At 36.3% G+C, this 17,928-nt stretch overlaps 1 protein-coding gene across 3 annotated transcripts in view; it reads left to right on the forward strand.

Moving 5' to 3' along the window:
• XRN1 (5'-3' exoribonuclease 1) overlaps window positions 1–17,928 on the forward strand; it is a 121,054-nt gene that overhangs the window by 8,002 nt on the left and 95,124 nt on the right. For 2 of the 3 annotated variants that reach the window (XM_019438497.2, XM_019438503.2), the window contains exons 2-10: window positions 1,064–1,296; window positions 6,278–6,375; window positions 7,554–7,663; window positions 7,753–7,863; window positions 9,562–9,644; window positions 12,304–12,391; window positions 12,476–12,644; window positions 13,687–13,754; window positions 14,067–14,204. In XM_019438497.2, the coding sequence (XP_019294042.2) occupies window positions 1,064–1,296; window positions 6,278–6,375; window positions 7,554–7,663; window positions 7,753–7,863; window positions 9,562–9,644; window positions 12,304–12,391; window positions 12,476–12,644; window positions 13,687–13,754; window positions 14,067–14,204 (1,098 nt within the window). Of the gene's footprint in view, window positions 1–1,063; window positions 1,297–6,271; window positions 6,376–7,553; window positions 7,664–7,752; window positions 7,864–9,561; window positions 9,645–12,303; window positions 12,392–12,475; window positions 12,645–13,686; window positions 13,755–14,066; window positions 14,205–17,928 lie in introns of those variants that run through there. The other variant, XM_019438509.2, reaches the window with a different exon arrangement.

Raw genomic sequence — 17,928 nt, forward strand, 5'->3', positions numbered from 1 at the left:
CATTAAAATTTTTAATCCTTCTGTAATTTAATACATCTTATATTTCCAACTGTTTTATTTCCAAATTGTTAGTTAGGTGCCCCATCCCTTTCTTTCACTGGTTTAAGATGCCTCTTATATACTACATTTCTGTATACACTTGGACTGCTTCTAAACTATTTGGTTCAATCAAACCTTCATAATTCTTAATATATAAAGCAGATTTCCTTCATTACTTTTTAATGTTTATTTTTGAGAGAGAGAGACAGAGTACAAGCAGGGGAGGGGCAGAGAGAGGGAGACACAGAATCTGAAGCAGGCTCCAGGCCCTGAGCTGTCAGCATAGAGTCCAATGTGGGGCTCAAACCCTCGAACCATGAGATCATGACCTGGGCCAAAGTCAGACACTTAACTGACTGAGCCACCCAGGCACCCCTCCTTCATTACTTTTTAATATTCTTCCTTGCTTGTTTATTCTCCTAAGGAAAGTGGAATCACTTTGTAAAGTACCCCCACCCTCTCAAAAAAATCACCTTGAGATTTTGATCCAGGTTTTCAGATTTCTTGAAGCAAACAGTAAATCTTGAATGTACTTTTATTTTATTTTATTTTACTTTATTTTATTTTATTTCTTTCTATAATTTATTTATTTTTATAGTTTACATCTAAGTTAGCACATGGAGCAACAACAATTTGAGGAGTAGATTCCTTAAGCTCCTTGCCCATTTAGCCCATCCCCCCCTCCCACAACCCCTCCAGCAACCCTTTATTTGTTCTCCATATTTAAGAGCCTCTTATATTTTATCCCCCTCCCTGTTTTTATATTTTTTGCTTCCCTTCCCTTGTTCATCTGTTTTGTCTCGTAAAGTCCTCATATGAGTGAAGTCATATGATTTTTGTCTTTCTCTGACTGAGAAATTTCGCTTAGCATAATACCCTCTAGTTCCATCCACGTAGTTGCAAATGACAAGATTTCATTCTTTTTAATTGCCGAGTAATACTCCATTGTGTATATATATATATATACACTTAGATATCCATAGTTGGTTATAGTAATGATTTCTATCATTTTTCTGTTTTTTAGATTCCTGAATTTGACAACTTGTACCTGGACATGAATGGAATCATACATCAATGTTCCCATCCTAATGATGATGATGTTCACTTCAGAATTTCAGACGATAAAATCTTTACTGATATTTTTCACTACTTGGAAGTGTTGTTTCGCATCATTAAACCTAGGAAAGTGTTCTTTATGGCTGTTGATGGTGTGGCTCCTCGAGCAAAGATGAACCAACAGCGTGGGAGGCGTTTTAGGTAAAGCATTTGTGGTTTATTTGAGAATACTCTTTAGATTAATAAAATGTATTATTTTAAAGATAATTGGCTTAATGCAATGCATCTTCTTTTCATGTTTCTTTTCTGCCTAAATTCCCCCAGAAATGGAAATAACTGATTATGTCACATTATATCAGTCAAGTAAACAAATTAGTAACTGAAGTGAAGTGTCATTCTCAAAGCTGTGTTGGGCTGTGTAAAGTTACTATTGTTTTCATTCGTAAATTTTTAAACTTCTCCTTGATAATAGTGGTACAATTGACCCTTGAATGCAGTGGTCAGAGGCACCAATCCCCGCGCGTATAAAATGTGCATATAACTTGATTCCCCCAGAACTTAACTACTAATAGTCTGCTATTAACTGGAATCCTTAGCAATAACATAAGCAATAAACACATATTTGGTATGTTATGTGTATTATATACTGTATTCTTGCAATAAAGTAAGCTTAGAGAAAAGAAAATGTTATTAGAAAAATCATAAGGAAGAGAAAATAGATTTATAGTACTAAACCATATTTACTGAAAAAAAATCAGCGGGGGCGCCTGGATGGCTCAGTTGGTTAAGCATCTGATTTCGGCTCAGGGCATGATATAACCGTTCATGAATTCAAGCCCTACATTGGGCTCTGTGCTGTCAGCATGGAGCCTGCCTCAGATCCTCTGTCTCCCTCTTTCTTCCCCTCTCTACCTCACTCATGTGCACTTTCTCTCTCTCTCTCTCTCTCTCTCTCTCTCTCAAAAATAGACATTAAAAAAAAAAATCTGTATACAAGTGGACCCACAGAGTTCAAACCTGTGTTGTTCAAGGGTCAATTGTAGTAGAGAAAACTCCACTAGTAGTCTGCCCTGAACCAGAGAACTATAAAGTGAAATGAGAGATTGTTCTAATGGAAACATCGTTGACAATTTAATTCAACAAACATTTGTTAAATGCCTAGACTGTGGGCTAGATGCTGACTCTGATTGAGCATTGGTCCAAATTGGTTAGAAAGGCAAGTGAGACTAGAAAATGATTGGTGGAGTATGAGAAGAGAGCTGAGTTAGGACATTTGAGGTATTATCCACCCCAGTGTGTGAGGTGAACAGTAGGAAAAGTAAAAATGAGAAAAGGTACATAGAGTTTTAAAGTCAAAATCCTGGACATGTGAAATAGTTTTTAAAAACAATGAGATCATGTTGTGTCCTTATTTACGAGTAGGATAAGTAAAGTTAAGAAGGATGTTAGAATTGATGGAAAGAAACCCTGAGTTCTGTGTGTTCGATGGGTTGTTAGCATAATGAATCCTTTCATTACAACAGCAGGTAACGGAGTGGAAAGGGCACCTGTGAATAAAATATGGAAATGATCAAGGAAGGTAGGAGTGCACCTTGGAGAAGGCTAGCAGTGAGAATGGGAAAAGGATGGAAAAAAATACTGATTTAAATATCAAAAGAGGAAAGATCTTGAAGATACTGGAACACCTGTGAAAAAAATTTTTTTAATGTTTACTTATTTATTTTGAGAGAGAGAGAGACAGCATGGTGCATGTGGGATGGGGAGGGGCAGAGAGAAGGAAAGAGAATCCTGAGCAAGCTCAGTGCCGACAGCACAAACCGTGAGATCCTGACCCAAGGCAAAATCAAAAGTCTAGACGCTTAACTGAATGAGCCACCCAGGCGCCCACTGTGAAATCTTTTTTTTTTTTTTAAAGTTTATTTACTTATTTTCAGAGAGAGACAGAGAGAGAGAGAGGGGCAGAGAATCCCAAGCAGGCTCTGCTGTCAGTGCAGAGCCCGACACAGGGCTCGAACCCTTGAACCATGAGATCATGACCCAAGCCGAAACCAAGAGTCGGACACTCAACTAACTGAGCCACCCAGGCGCCCCATCTGTGAGATCTTTAAAGACAAGTACCATCTCTTGGTAAATTTAGAGTCTCAGGTACCAACCTAGACTTACTTAATTTGAATCTCTAAAAATTGGGCCCTGGAAACCATTTTTACCAGATTCCCCTGGTATTTGTTAAACTAATTTGGGGGAGCTATTGGACTAGAAAATCTAGTATTGAGAAAGGATTATATAAGCCCACTGTGTTCAGTTGCAGAAATAGAAACCTGGCTATTTTAAGCAGAAGGGGATATAATGCAAAGAATTAGGTGCTTATAAAAATCATTTTAAGAGCCAAAAGGATGGGAATTTAGGTGAGCCTTCAAGAGTGACTTCAGAACAGCACTATAGAAGTGAACCCACAGTGGCACTATTACTACAGCATTCAGGAAGGTGAGGAGTTCACAGGCCCCCACCAGAAGAGGTGGTTCCAGGAATGTATTCCTTTATCTGTGATCCAGGGATTAAGAAGGTACTACCTGAACTATTGGCTCCAAAAAGAAATCACTTTAGTTGTAATTCAGCGATCAGGAAGCCACCACTGTATCTGTTAGCTCCAGAGCCCCAGTGTATCTGGTAGATCTGCCCTGCCCCTTGCTTCTCAGCACCTATGAAACTACTGAATATTAGGAACTCTTCTATTATTGATAAAATACACAAATCCTATAAACCCAGTGCCTCAACAATCATATACACTTCAGCACACAACACTTCCACCTTCCAAATCTTTTATGGAGGTATCTGACGGAATCTAAGTTATATCCTTTCACCTAGCTGCAAGGAAGCCTCAGAATTTAATTTTTTAGCTTTCTAACCTCTCCCCTATCAGAAGACAAACTAGGAGAATGAAGTGGATGTTGAGGGCCAATCCACCATAGCCATCGAAAGCATTTACTAAATATTGTGCTGACACAATATTGAGTGACATTGAATCCTCCAGTCAGCTTTTTCTCATTTTCCACAGAGACTATATTATCCATTCATAATCTTTTAATTACTTATAATCTTTCTGCATCTCTTACTCATTTTAAAATCTGCTGCTGTCTGGCTTTCATCCCTACCACTAAAATTCCCTTACAAGATTACAAATAGACTTTGTATGGCTAGAATTCTCTCTGTATATTACTTCATTTATTTATAGTTTTTAACAATGTTGACCATTCTTTCTTTCTTGAACTTCCTTTCCTTGACCTTTATGTAACCACACTCTCTCTGACTGCACCTTCTTGATCTCCCTGTTATCTTCTCTTCCTCTGCCTTTTTCTTAAATACTGATTTTTCTTAAGGTCCTGTCCTTGGTCCTGAGAGATCCTATCCAGTGGTTTTAATTACCGTGTCTATACTGATGACTCCCAGATTTATCTTCTTGGTGGATATCTCTCTCTACAACTCCTGTATATCCAAATGTCTCCTAAATATCTCCTTTTAGATACCATAGATACATTTCAGGCTTAACATGTTCAGAACTGAACTCCCATTTCAAAACTGCCTTCCTTCTGTTTTCTATTGCAGTGAATAATAACACCATGCAAATAGCTGCTCAGCCAGAAAGTCTCAAGAGCAATTTGGACGACTTCTTCCTCATTCTCTATACCTACCTCCTGTTTATCCATTCTCTTAAATTTGTCATATATATTTCCTTCTTTTCATCTTTACTGCTACTGTCTCAGCCTAGGCTACCGTAATCTTCCACCTGGATTGCTTCAATAGTCTTTCCTTGTCCCTGTCCCACACGTTCTGTATATTGCAGCCACATTAAACATTAGGGCTGTTAACTTTTCTGTCTCCCCACTAGAGTGTAAGCTCTGTGAAAATAGGAATCCTTTCTGTTATATCTCCAAAACTTGTCACATAGTAACATTGAGTAATTGTCCAGTCAAAGGAACGAAGGAGAGAAGAGAGCAAAGAATGGCTTCTATTGGAGAAATTACAAATAAGTTGATATCTTCAGAGTTTTTGCTATCTTGAGGGGGTTGGTAAGAGAGAGAAGTTACATATGAAGAAGAGTTATTTATCATAGAAATGCAGTTCCGCAGGCACAGTAGATAGAGCTAGTATCAAGTACATAAAGCAGAGCTTCCTAATGTAAATGCCACATGGTATACAGTGTGCCACAGACGGGTTACAGGAGAAGCAGAACATTGGGAATTGGGATGCCTATTTTCAAACCTAGGTCCATCTGACTCTAAAACTCACGTTTCTTTCTAGTAAATCCTGTTGCTTCAATAGTGACACAATTTTGGCAAATCATGATGGCATTAATGTTACTAGGCTTTGATTTTAAATGTTTTTTATGTACCTTCTTAGTGCAGCGGGCAGCGCTTCAGTCTCATGAATGTTTTTTATGAGGAAACGCAAATTGTGCTCAATTGCAATTACAATTTTACAATTATTTTTATGTAATATTCTTAGAGATCATTTTAATAATGTGCTTCCTGTTTGATATTATTAGTCAGTGTAGAATGTATATATAATGAATGCTTAATGCTCTACTTTTGAACTTATTTGTAGAATCGATTTGCTATATAGTTAAGAGAATTATAAGTATTTATATTGTTCTGGGTCAGTTTTAAAAGATTACTTTGGGGCACGAGGGTGGCTCAGTCGGTTAAGTGTCCAGCTTCAACTCATGATCTCACGGCTCAGGAGTTTCAGCCCCGAATAGGGCTCTGTGTTATTCAGCTCAGAGCCTGATGCCTGCTTCAGATTCTATGTACCTCTCTCATTCTGCCCCTCCCCCACTCATGCTCACGCACTCGCTCTCTCTCTAGAATAAATAAACATTAAAAAAAATTTTTTTTAAAGAATTACTTTATAAGTATTTGTAATTTTCTGTATCAATTTTATACTGTTGTAATGTTCTCCTTCTATAGTTATCTGAAAAACTCAATTCTTTAAATAAATAAAAACAAACAATTCTGAGGCTCATCTTTGTCAATTATAATCATTTCAAAACTTGTGTTATGTTTTGAACCTCAAATTGGTTAATTAATATTTTAGTTACAAAAGCATCTAAATAACAGTTTACTTTATGTAAAGATCTGTACTTTTCCCCAAAAACCTTAAGATATTTTTTCCCTTAACATTTAAGGTCAGCAAAGGAGGCAGAAGACAAAATAAAGAAGGCATTAGAAAAAGGAGAAACTCTTCCTACAGAGGCCAGATTTGATTCCAACTGTATTACACCAGGTAAATTCACTGAAAGAAAAATTTTGAGAGATTTAAATGTAAATGTAAATATTTTTTCAGATTTTTTTTTTCTGGTCTCTATTTTGTCCTTAAGATTCCATTTGCGGTTTTCCCAGTTGTGTCTTCTCATGAGATATCTTGATCACCTTGATTATAAGTGCTCCTATGAAGACCCACTGTACGGATTTACAGATGTTGATAAGAGCAGCTGTGGATAGGACTCTCCCAGATCCAGACTTCTAAACCTAGAAGGATCTTACAAGATCCGTCCTACTCCCACCATTTGTTTGTATGAAAACTGACTCAGTGAGGTTGAGTCACATCCATGGAACTAGCCTGTTACGTAGGATAAGAAACCCATTCTCCTAGTCCGGAGCACTTACTATCACATTTCTTAAAGGCAGTTAAAATTCTGTGACTTTAAGAGTAAATTAATTTATTAGTATTATAACTTTAAATTAGTTTTATATGCAACAACATACTCTGTACTTACTAGAGCTTTGTCTAACATCATTATAATCTTCTACTTTGAAAAAAACTTAAAATCTTATTTTTTTTCATGACTTCTTTACTAACTATGGTAATTTTGTCTTTCACTTAAGTGTTCTTATCATACATTGGTTGATTTAATGACCAGTTTTATCCTGATGTGGTTTAAGACCGTGTTGCCTTTGACTATTGACCCTCTGGACTTTTCCTGAAACATAATCACTGTAAATTCAGTTTCCAGAATAATAATTTTCCAGGTAAACAGTAATAATAATAATAGTTGTTGTTGTTGTTGTTGTTAGTAATCTGATTATAGCTACAGGCCTTAAAAAACATTCAGAAGCCAGCAGAGGAAATAGAAGATTGAGATTCATTAGAGTTGAAACTCTGCCCTTGTGTGAAGATACTGAAGCATAGTTCTCAGGCAGTAGTAATATTTCTTGATTTAGCTACATGAAATTAACTTCATTTTAGGGTGAGCAGTGAAATGAGAAACATTGTAATATTTGCTAGGGAAAGGCATGAGGGCTTTTCCTCTGGAGGAATACCTAGCTATTCCTACCCAGCTGGATACTCAGATCCAATTTCATGTTGTTTCTGGGAACTCATTCTTTTTTATGTCTCTCTCAGATTAAATTTTTTATTTTTATTTTTTTCAGATTAAACTTGTTAAAACTTTTTATTTATAGGGACTGAATTCATGGCCAGGTTACATGAACATCTGAAGTATTTTGTAAATATGAAAATTTCTACAGATAAATCGTGGCAAGGAGTTACCATCTACTTCTCAGGCCATGAGGTTATTATCTTTTTTTATTTAAAGATATTTTTAAATTTAATATTCTAACGCACAGCATATTACCACATTTTTTTTTAACATGTATTTAGACTCCCGGAGAAGGAGAACATAAAATCATGGAATTTATCAGATCTGAGAAAGCAAAGCCAGATCATGATCCAAACACCAGACATTGTCTTTATGGTTTAGATGCTGACTTGGTAGGTATAACATTTATTTTTATTACAACCTTATGCCATTTTAGTTAAATATCTAAGAGACTTTCATAAGAAGCTTTCTGGCTGTAGAAACAAATATTGGAAACATAATAATGGTTGCTACTTCTGCCATTAGCACAGTTCAAAACAATTAGAAAATGAACTCTTTTGGGGCATCTGGGTGGCTCAGTCAGTTAAGCGTCCAACTCTTGGTTTTGGCTTAGTCATGATCCCACAGTTCAAGAGTTCGAGTCCGCATCAGGCCCTGTGCTGACAGTGCAGACCTGCTTAGGATTCTCTCTCTCTCTCCCCCTCTTTCTGTCTCCCCCCAGCTCATGCACACGGTCTCTCTCAAAATACATAAATAAAATTTTTAAAAAAAAGAAAACTCTTGCCATAATTTATGATTAGCAGGTCTCTGTAGTTAGTGTTCACACTTGACTGATCCTTGTGCTATGAATACTCTGCCGTGGTCAGGGTAGAGGGGGCTTTTTAATCTCATGCTTGATACATAACTTTTAATAATACCTGATCTGATAACTCCATGACCTAAATAACTTTACTATACTTTTTTCATTTAAACTTTTTATTACAGAAATTTTCAAACATAAAGTAGAGAAGTTATAAAATAATGAAACTTCCTATAGGCTTTATCCACCTTAAATAATTTTCAACCTAAAACAAATACTCTAAATATTAAATTACTTTCCTTTTCTTATCCCTAACCATCTATCTCCTTTCTCCTACTTCCCTTGACTCTTGAAGTGTATCCCAGACATTATATCATTTAATCTTTCTCTAAAGAAGTGTTGTTTGAAATAAATAACCATAATGCCATTATCATACATAAAACAAAAATTAATAATCACTGTTTAATATACAAATAACCATTTAGTATTCACATTTTCCTGATTGCTTCAGAAATGTTTCATCTTGTTTTGTATGAATTAGGTCGAAATAAACAATATATGTTGCAGTTGGTTGATATGTCTCACTAGACTATTTGAATGACTTACTTTGGACATTAGAATACTATGTGAGAAGGGCTCCTGGGTGACTCATTTGATTCAGCGTTCCATTCTTGATTTCAACTCCAGTTGTGATCTCAGGGTTGTGAGATTGAGCCCGCATTGGGCTCAGTGCTTGCACAGAGTCTGTCTTAAGATTCTCTCTCTCCCTGTCTGTCCCTACCTTGCTTGTGCACGCACTCTCTTTCTCTAAAATAGAAAAGGAAAGGAAAGAATACTATATGAGAAAATTAAATGAAGATGACCTTTTCTAGTTTTTTGTTTGTTTGTTTAATTTTCACATAGTAGAGGTATTCTGGCCTCCAGAAGAGTCTTAACATTCCTCTATCATAGAAAAGCTGCAACCTCCAGTTTTTTACCCATTTCCCCCATGTGGATGGAAAGGTGTGAAAACCTAGAGAAGGTTTTGGGGATTTTTGTGGAGGGTGGGCAGGGTGGTAGTTACAACGGTGATGTGAGTCTAAGGTAAACATTTTTTCTTAGAAAAGTGCATTCATTTTACACCATTCATAACTTATGAGTGGATCAGATTTTGATATTTATATAATGTGATGTTTTTATTAAATAAGCCTCTTTTTTTCTACATAGAAATGTTTTTAATTTAATTGTTTTTATGAACCTGATACTATAAAAAATGAGAGAATAGAAACATTTTTTAATCATTTTTCAACAGATTATGCTTGGATTAACAAGTCATGAGGCACATTTCTCTCTTTTAAGAGAAGAGGTTCGGTTTGGTGGCAAAAAGACACAAAGGTAAATCATACTGCATATATGTTAGAAGAAAGAAGAGCAATTAAATTAAGAATAGTGACCATTTAACAGATACATGATCTGTAAAGATTTTCTCCCATTCGTTTTTATTCTGCTGATAGTGTCATTTGATGCACAAAATTTTTAATTGTGACGATGTCCATTCTTTTGTTGCTTGTTACTTTTAGTGTAATATCCAAGAAATTGCCAAATCTAATGTTGTAAAATGTTTTCCCATTTTAAGAGTTTTGCAGTTTTAACCCTTACATTTAGGGTTTTGATCCATGTTGTTAATTATCATATTTGGTATGAGGTAAGGGTGAACTTCATGCTTTTGCATGTGGATATCCAGTTTTCGCAAAATCATTTGTTGAAAAGACTGTCTTTTTCCCCTTCGGTGGTCTTGGCACCGTGGTTGAAAATCATTTGACCATATATGCAGGGGTTTTTCCTGGGCTCTGTATTCTATTCAGTTGATCTCTGTGTTTTTCTTTATGCCATTACCACGGTATTTTGATTACTGAAACTTTGTAGTAAGTTTTGAAATCAGAAAGGATGAGACCTCCAACTTTGTTCCCCTTTGTGAGGATTATTTTGGCTGTTTGGAGTCTCATGAGATTAATCATTTTTAGGATGGATTTTTTGTTTGTGTAAAAAATGTCATTGGGATTTTTTGTTTGTGTGAAAAACCTGACTGGGATGGCATTGAATGTGTACATCCATTTGGGTACTATTTACAGTTTCATAGTAAGTCTTCCAGTTCATCAATACAGAATGTTTTACAATCATTGTGTCTTCTTTAATTTCTTTTGACAGTGTTTTGTAGTTTTGGTGTGTAAGTCTTTTACTGTTTTTTTTTTTTCTTACTTGTTTTCCCTTTTATTTAAAAAGAATTTTTTAATGTAGTCACCATGCTGTACATTATATCTCCAGGACATATTTATCGTATAACTGGAAGTTTTCACCTTTTGCCACCTTCACCCATTTTGCCCAGCCCTCACTCCTCTACCTCTGGGAACCATCTGTCATTCTCTGTGTCTATGATTTCAGTTTTTTGCCTTTGATTTTTTTCTTTTGCCTCTTTGGTCAAGTTTGTTCCTAAGTTTTTTACTCTTTTGGGTGGTATTCTAAATAGAATTGTTTCTTAATTTCTTTTTTGGATTGTTTGTTGCTGGTATGTAGACACAGCTGATTTTTATGTGTTGATCTTGTATCCTACAAGTTTGGGAGATTCTATGGGATTTTCTGTATATGGAATCATGACATCTGTAAATAGAGATAGTTTTGCTTCTTATTTTTCAGTTTGTATGCCTCTTATTTCTTTGCTTGCCTAATTGCCCTGGCTAGGACTTCCAGTATAATGTTGAATAGCTATAGTGAAAACGGGCATCCTTGATCTTAGGAGGAAAGCTTTCAGTCTTCTAACATGGAATATGATATTAGATGTTTGTTTTTCATAAATTCATTTTTTCATGTTTAGGAAGTTTCCTTCTATTCTTACTTGGCTAAGTACTTTTATCTTGGAAGGTATTGAATTTGACAAATGTTTTCTTTGCTAGTTAATTGTATGGTGATTTTCCTTTGTTTATTAATGTAATTTATTACATTTATTTTTTTACATTGAGCCATCCTTGCATTCCTGGGATAGATCCACTTGCTCATGATACATAATCCTCTTAAAATGCTGTTGTCAGTTTAGGGACAACTGGCTGGCTCAGTCAATTAAGCGTCACACTTCAGCTTAGGTCATGATCGCCCAGTTTGTGGGTTCAAGCCCCACATCATTCTCTGTGCTGACAGCTCAGAGCCTGGAGCCTGCTTCAGATTCTGTGTCTCCCTGTCTCTCTGCCCCTCCCATGCTCATACTCTGTCTCTCTCCCTCTCTCTCTCTCAAAAATAAATAAACATTAAAAAAAATTTTAAATGCTATTGTCAGTTTATATTCTTACTTCTGGTTAAGCTTGAAGTATTGACCAATAGCTAGGAATATAGGCCCCTATACCAAGCCAGGGAAAGATAAGAAGAAAGAAATGATGGAGCCTCATCATTGAAGCTTTTGTCTGTACTGCAGTAGGCAGAAAAGTGTATATACTCAATTATATGTATGCTTTCTGCTCGTGGCCAGCCTTAAATGGGCCAGAAACCACTGGTTTCTTAAATCTGTTATCTATTATTTAGGCTTTCTTAATTCTGAGAATCTTTCCAAAAAAAGCATAAGGCAGACCAATTATTTGAACTTTATTATAATTATACTTTTATCTTTTATCTTTATCTTTAGCAACCCTACAGCTTTCCTATAAATTACATGCCTGGATTATAAGAATTAATTATCTTCTAATGATAAGTTTTATTTTAAGCTTCGCTGCATTTTTAAAATTTTATTTTTAATCTTTATTTATTTTTGAGAGAGAGAGAGAGAGAGAGAGCAAGTGGGGGAGGAACAGAGAGATAGGGAGACACAGAATCCCAAGCAGGCTCCAGGCTCCGAGTTGTCAGCACAAAGCCCGATGGGGCTCAAACTCACAAACCACAAGTTCATGATCTGAGCTGAAGTCTGACATCTAACCAACTGAGCCACCCAGGCTCCCCATCCTCGCTGCATTTTTAAACTTGAACCTTAAAGACACAACTAACTCTGTGTTGATCATCTCATTAATTACAGGGTATGCGCACCAGAAGAAACCACATTTCACCTCCTACACTTATCTTTAATGAGAGAGTATATTGACTATGAGTTTTCAGTATTGAAAGTAAGTATTAATATAGCTGTGGTACAAAGGAACTGTGTAAGTAGAATTTCCGTACAAGTTGACTTTTTCTCCATTTTGCTATAGGACAAGATCACATTTAAATATGATATTGAAAGGATAATAGATGATTGGATTTTGATGGGATTTCTTGTTGGCAATGATTTTATCCCTCATCTACCTCATTTACATATTAATCATGATGCACTGCCTCTTCTTTATGGAACATATATTACCATCCTGCCAGAACTTGGTGGTAAGAAAAGTTTAATATTTTTTTTGAGGCTACTTTAATTTAGCACTCACTCACCTAACCGTAAAAATGTGACTCATTTATTAGATTATTGCATGCACAGCTAAAGTAGGAAAAAAATTGGGGGTTTCTTTTGGTCTAAGACACTAAGCTCTGAGGTTTAATGTTCAGTGGTTCACAAGCAAAGAAAATGACAAGAGTTAAGCAGCCTCATTTACTGATACCTAACTAATCTCTGCCTTTGATTATTTAAGAAAGCCAGTACAAGATATAAAATGAGGGAAAGAGGGATGCCTGGGTGGCTCAGTCGGTTAAGCGTCCAACTTCATGAGTTGAACTTAATATCTATTATAATTTATACTTTTCTTTTATCTTTATCTTTAGCTACCCTAAAGCTTTCATATAAATTACATGCCTAGATTATAAGAATTAATTATCTTCTAATGATAAGTTTTATTTTAAGCTTCGCTGCATTTTTAAAATTTTATTTTTAATCTTTATTTATTTTTGAGAGAGAGAGCAAGTAGGGGAGGAACAGAAAGACAAGGAGACACAGAATCTGAAGCAGCCTTCAGTCTCCGAACTGTCAGCACAGATCCCGACGACGGGGCTTAAACTCAAAAACCACAAGTTCATGACCCTGAGCTGAAGTCTGACACCTAACCAACTGAGCCACCCAGGCGCCCCATTCTCGCTGCATTTTTAAACTTGAACCTTAAAGACATAACTAACTCTGCGTTGATAATCTGATTAATTACAGGGTATGCTCACCAGAAGAAACCACATTTCACCTCCTACACTTGTTGGAAACGTAGGAGGATTATTATGTGAACCTGGAATTTATTTTGCTTCAGTTCTTACATATTTTATATTACTGTCACATGAGTGTCTTAGAAACTAGCACCAGTTATATTGCCCAACACTTGAGTGTTTTTCTTGATTAGTAGAATGTCAACATTCAACATTTTGTAAAAAGAATTTTGTGGAATTGTTTTGAAAAAATAATGTTAGCTTTTAGTACAAATTTAGTTTTTGTTCCTTTTAGGTTATATTAATGAAAATGGCCATCTCAACTTACCTCGATTTGAGAAATACCTTGTGAAACTATCAGATGTAAGTAACTAGGTATTATTTTCCTGTCCCAGGGTAGCTATAAATGGTCACAAACCAATTACATAATACTTAAAGAAAAAGTTTTGGTACTTCTACTCCAATTGATCATTCTGTATAATTTCACCTATTATTTTTATTTTTAATGCTTTTTGATTTTAACTTTCATAATAGTAGATGAGGTTCCCATGTGCATAAAAAAGTAACATTCTTTGATATCCTATGCCCCATAAGTAGCAACTATTAAAAGTTTCATTTGTATTCTTTCAGACATACTTCAGTTATTTTTAAATGAATTTAAATATTTTTGTATAGTTTGATCGGGAACACTTCAGTGAAGTTTTTGTGGACCTAAAGTGGTTTGAAAGCAAAGTTGGTAACAAGTACCTCAATGAAGCAGCAGGTGTCGCAGCAGAAGAAGCCAAGAACTACAAGGAAAAGAAAAAATCAAAGGTGTCTGTTTTTTTAGGTGTCCTTTCATTTTTTTAGCTGTTAAGGTAAAACTGGTATTCCATGCTTCTCACTTTTCTTCTTATGATTTTTGTAGTTGCCTCATTTCATTTTCATTTTTTATTTTCTTCCATGGAACATTTAAAAAAAAAACTGGTTTCTTCTCTATTAGATCCTATCATTTAAATCTGATCTTTAAAAATCAACTTTTTTTTTTTTTAATGTTTATTTTATTTTTGAGAGAGAGAGAGAAAGAGACAGAGCTGAGCAGGGGCAGGGCAGAGAGAGAGGGAGACACAGAATCTGAAGCAGGCTCCAGGCTCTGAGCTGTCAGCACAGAGTCCGACGTGGGGCTCAAACTCACAAGCTGTGAGATCATGACCAGAGCCAAAGTTGGACTTTTAACCGACAAAGCCACTCAGGTACCCCTAAAAATCAACTTCTTTTTAACCCTTGAAGAATATTCTCTTTTCTTTGGTCATCCATTCTACTAATAAGTATAGCAAAACTTCTAAATATAAGTGCCCAGAAAATCAGTTATCTTTTGTAAAATGTGGGTATTTATATAACATTTAATATTGATATGTTAACTAGATCAGTGATTTTTTTTTTTTTTAATTTTTTTTTTCAACATTTTTTTTTTTTTATTTATTTTTGGGACAGAGAGAGACAGAGCATGAACGGGGGAGGGGCAGAGAGAGAGGGAGACACAGAATCGGAAACAGGCTCCAGGCTCCGAGCCATCAGCCCAGAGCCCGACGCGGGGCTCGAACTCACGGACCTCGAGATCGTGACCTGGCTGAAGTCGGACGCTTAACCGACTGCGCCACCCAGGCGCCCCGATCAGTGATTTTTCTATAGAAATAATTTATATATAAAATATACCAATAGGCTTGGTAAGAGTAATATAGCACAATATCTAATAAATGTTAGGTGCTCAGTAAATGAATAATAGAATCATTCACAATATGCTAATATCGTACAAAGCATTAATAATAAACTCTAAAAAATGTCTTATATGTATTAGCTTGGAAAATAAACTTCTTCTGAAGTTTTCTGTATTTCTGAAGTTTTGGGGTTCTGATAAAACTGAGGAGTTTGCTGTACTCTCCTTGCTATACTGGTTCTATTTAGGCTTAAGCCAAGTAACTCTTGCTCCAGGAAGAGCAGTTACCCTGATTTTCTCTAGTGTAGTCCTAATTGGTTAGCTTTCCTTATTGGAACTTAGGAGCGGTCAGTTTGCATTCTACTGTGTTATTTCTCTTAAGAAAACAGGCTCAGCAACTTCTTGGGAACGTGTACTCAAAAAATTATACATCAGTAATCCCTGGCTGTACCCATCTCAGCTCCTTCCTTAAGCTTCCCAAGTCTTCAGGCATATATAGTTAATGTTAGAGACACTGGCAAAATGAGAAGAACTAGAAGAAGAGCCCAAGCGCTAGCAGAGGCCCTAGTTTGGATGAACAAAAGGAAAGGGAGATAAGGGAATAGGAAGAACTAATGAGAGTCACTGGCAGTAGATAGGCAATCAGAAAATAAAAGAAAAGTTAAGATCACTGGGAGGAAAAACAGATGAGCAGGATGTGAAGAATGTGATGAGATGAGAGAACTATAGAAAAGCAAATGAGTCACATGAGAGAAAAATTTGGAAGTGGAGAATATAACAAAGTTATAAAAATGACAGAATCCAGGGGCGTCTGGATGGCTCAGTTGGTTAAGCCTCAGACTTCGGCTCAGGTCATGATCTCACGGTTTGTGAGCTCCAGCCCCACATCAGGCTCTGTGCTGACAGCTCGGAGCCTGGAGCCTGCTTTGGATTCTGTGTCTCCCTCTCTGCTCCACCCCGCCTTGTGTTCTGTCTCTCAAAAAAAAAAATAATAAACATTAAAAAAATTAAAACAAGGGGCACCTGGGTGGCTCAGTCGGTTGAGCGTCCGACTTCGGCTCAGGTCATGATCTCGCGGTCTGTGAGTTCAAGCCCCGCATCGGGCTCTGTGCTGGCAGCTCAGAGCCTGGAGCCTGCTTTCGATTCTGTGTCTCCCTCTCTCTCTGCCCCTCCCCTGCTCATGCTCTGTCTCTCTCTCTGTCAAAAATAAATAAACATTAAAAAATTAAAACAAAGAAGAAGAATGACGGAATCCAAGGATATGGAAAATATGTACTATCTATAATTGTAGGAATCAATTATAAATAAATAGATTATGTTAACACAATAGATGAGAATTACCCATTACATATTTTTGAGAAATTCAACATAATAAAGACTTAGCGAACAAGTGATACAAAACCAAAAACATTTACACAGTATTTGAGGATTATTTTTATTTATTTACTTTTTATTTTGAGAGAGATCACATGCAGATATGCACTGGCAGGGGAGGGGCAGAGGGAGAGAATCTTAAGCAGGCTTCACACCCAGCGGAGAGCCCAAAGCAGGGCTCGATCTCAAAATAGTGAGATCATGACTTGAGCCAAAATCTGAAGTTGAATACTTAGCCAACTGAGCTACCCAGGCACCCTGAGGATTATTTTTTAAATGAACTTTTACAGTGTATCACTAAAGGGTCATTCAGTTCTTTTAAATATTTTTTAAATCTTCCTGTTAAATGTCTTACTTTGAAATATATCTTGATATATTGATTTATAGGTATAATTAATTATAAGTGTGATATTATAATTAATTATTATATATGTTTATAATTATATAATTATAATTATGTTAATAATAATTATATTGATTTATAATTTTTTTAGGGTCAGGAAAGCTCCTCCATATGTTGGGCTGCTTTATTTATTTTTTATTTTTTTCGCTTAACAGATTTTTATTTAATTATTTTTTAATATGAAATTTATTGTCAATTGGTTTCCATACAACACCCAGTGCTCATCCCAACAGGTACCCTCCTCAATACCCCTCACCCACCCTCCCCTCCCTCCCACCCCCTATCAACCCTCAGTTTATTGTCAGTTTTTAACAGTCTCTTATGGTTTGGCTCCCTCCCTCTCTTTTTTTTTCCTTCCCTTCCCCCATAGTCTTCTGTTAAATTTCTCAGGATCCGCGTAAGAGTGAAAACATATGGTATCTGTCTTTCTCTGTATGACTTACTTCACTTAGCATAACACTCTCCACTTCCATCCATGTTGCTACAAAAGGCCATATTTCATTCTTTCTCATTGCCAAGTAATATCCATTGTGTATATAAACTACAATTTCTTTATCCATTCATCAGTTGATGGACATTAGGCTCTTTCCATAATTTGGCTATTGTTGAAAGTGCTGCTATAAACATTGGGGTACAAGTGCCCCTATGCATCAGCACTCCTGTATCCCTTGGGTAAATTCCTAGCAGTGCTGTTGCTGGGTCATAGGGCAGATCTATTTTTAATTTTTTGAGGAACCTCCACACTGTTTTCCAGAGTGGCTGCACCAGTTTGCATTCCCACCAACAGTGCAAGAGGGTTCCCGTTTCTCCACATCCTCTCCAGCATCTGTAGTCTCCTGACTTGTTCATTTTAGCCACTCTGACTGGCGTGAGGTGGTGTCTGAGTGTGGTTTTGATTTGTATTTCCCTGATGAGGAGTGATGTTGAGCATCTTTTCATGTGCCTGTTGGCCATCCGAATGTCTTCTTTAGAGAAGTGTCTATTCATGTTTTCTGCCCATTTCTTCACTGGATTATTTGTTTTTCGGTGTGGAATTTGGTGAGTTCTTTATAGATTTTGGATAC

Source organism: Panthera pardus, unplaced genomic scaffold (assembly GCF_024362965.1).
Source record: "Panthera pardus isolate Hobbes unplaced genomic scaffold, ASM2436296v1 HiC_scaffold_16, whole genome shotgun sequence".
Classification (NCBI taxonomy): domain Eukaryota; kingdom Metazoa; phylum Chordata; class Mammalia; order Carnivora; family Felidae; genus Panthera; species Panthera pardus.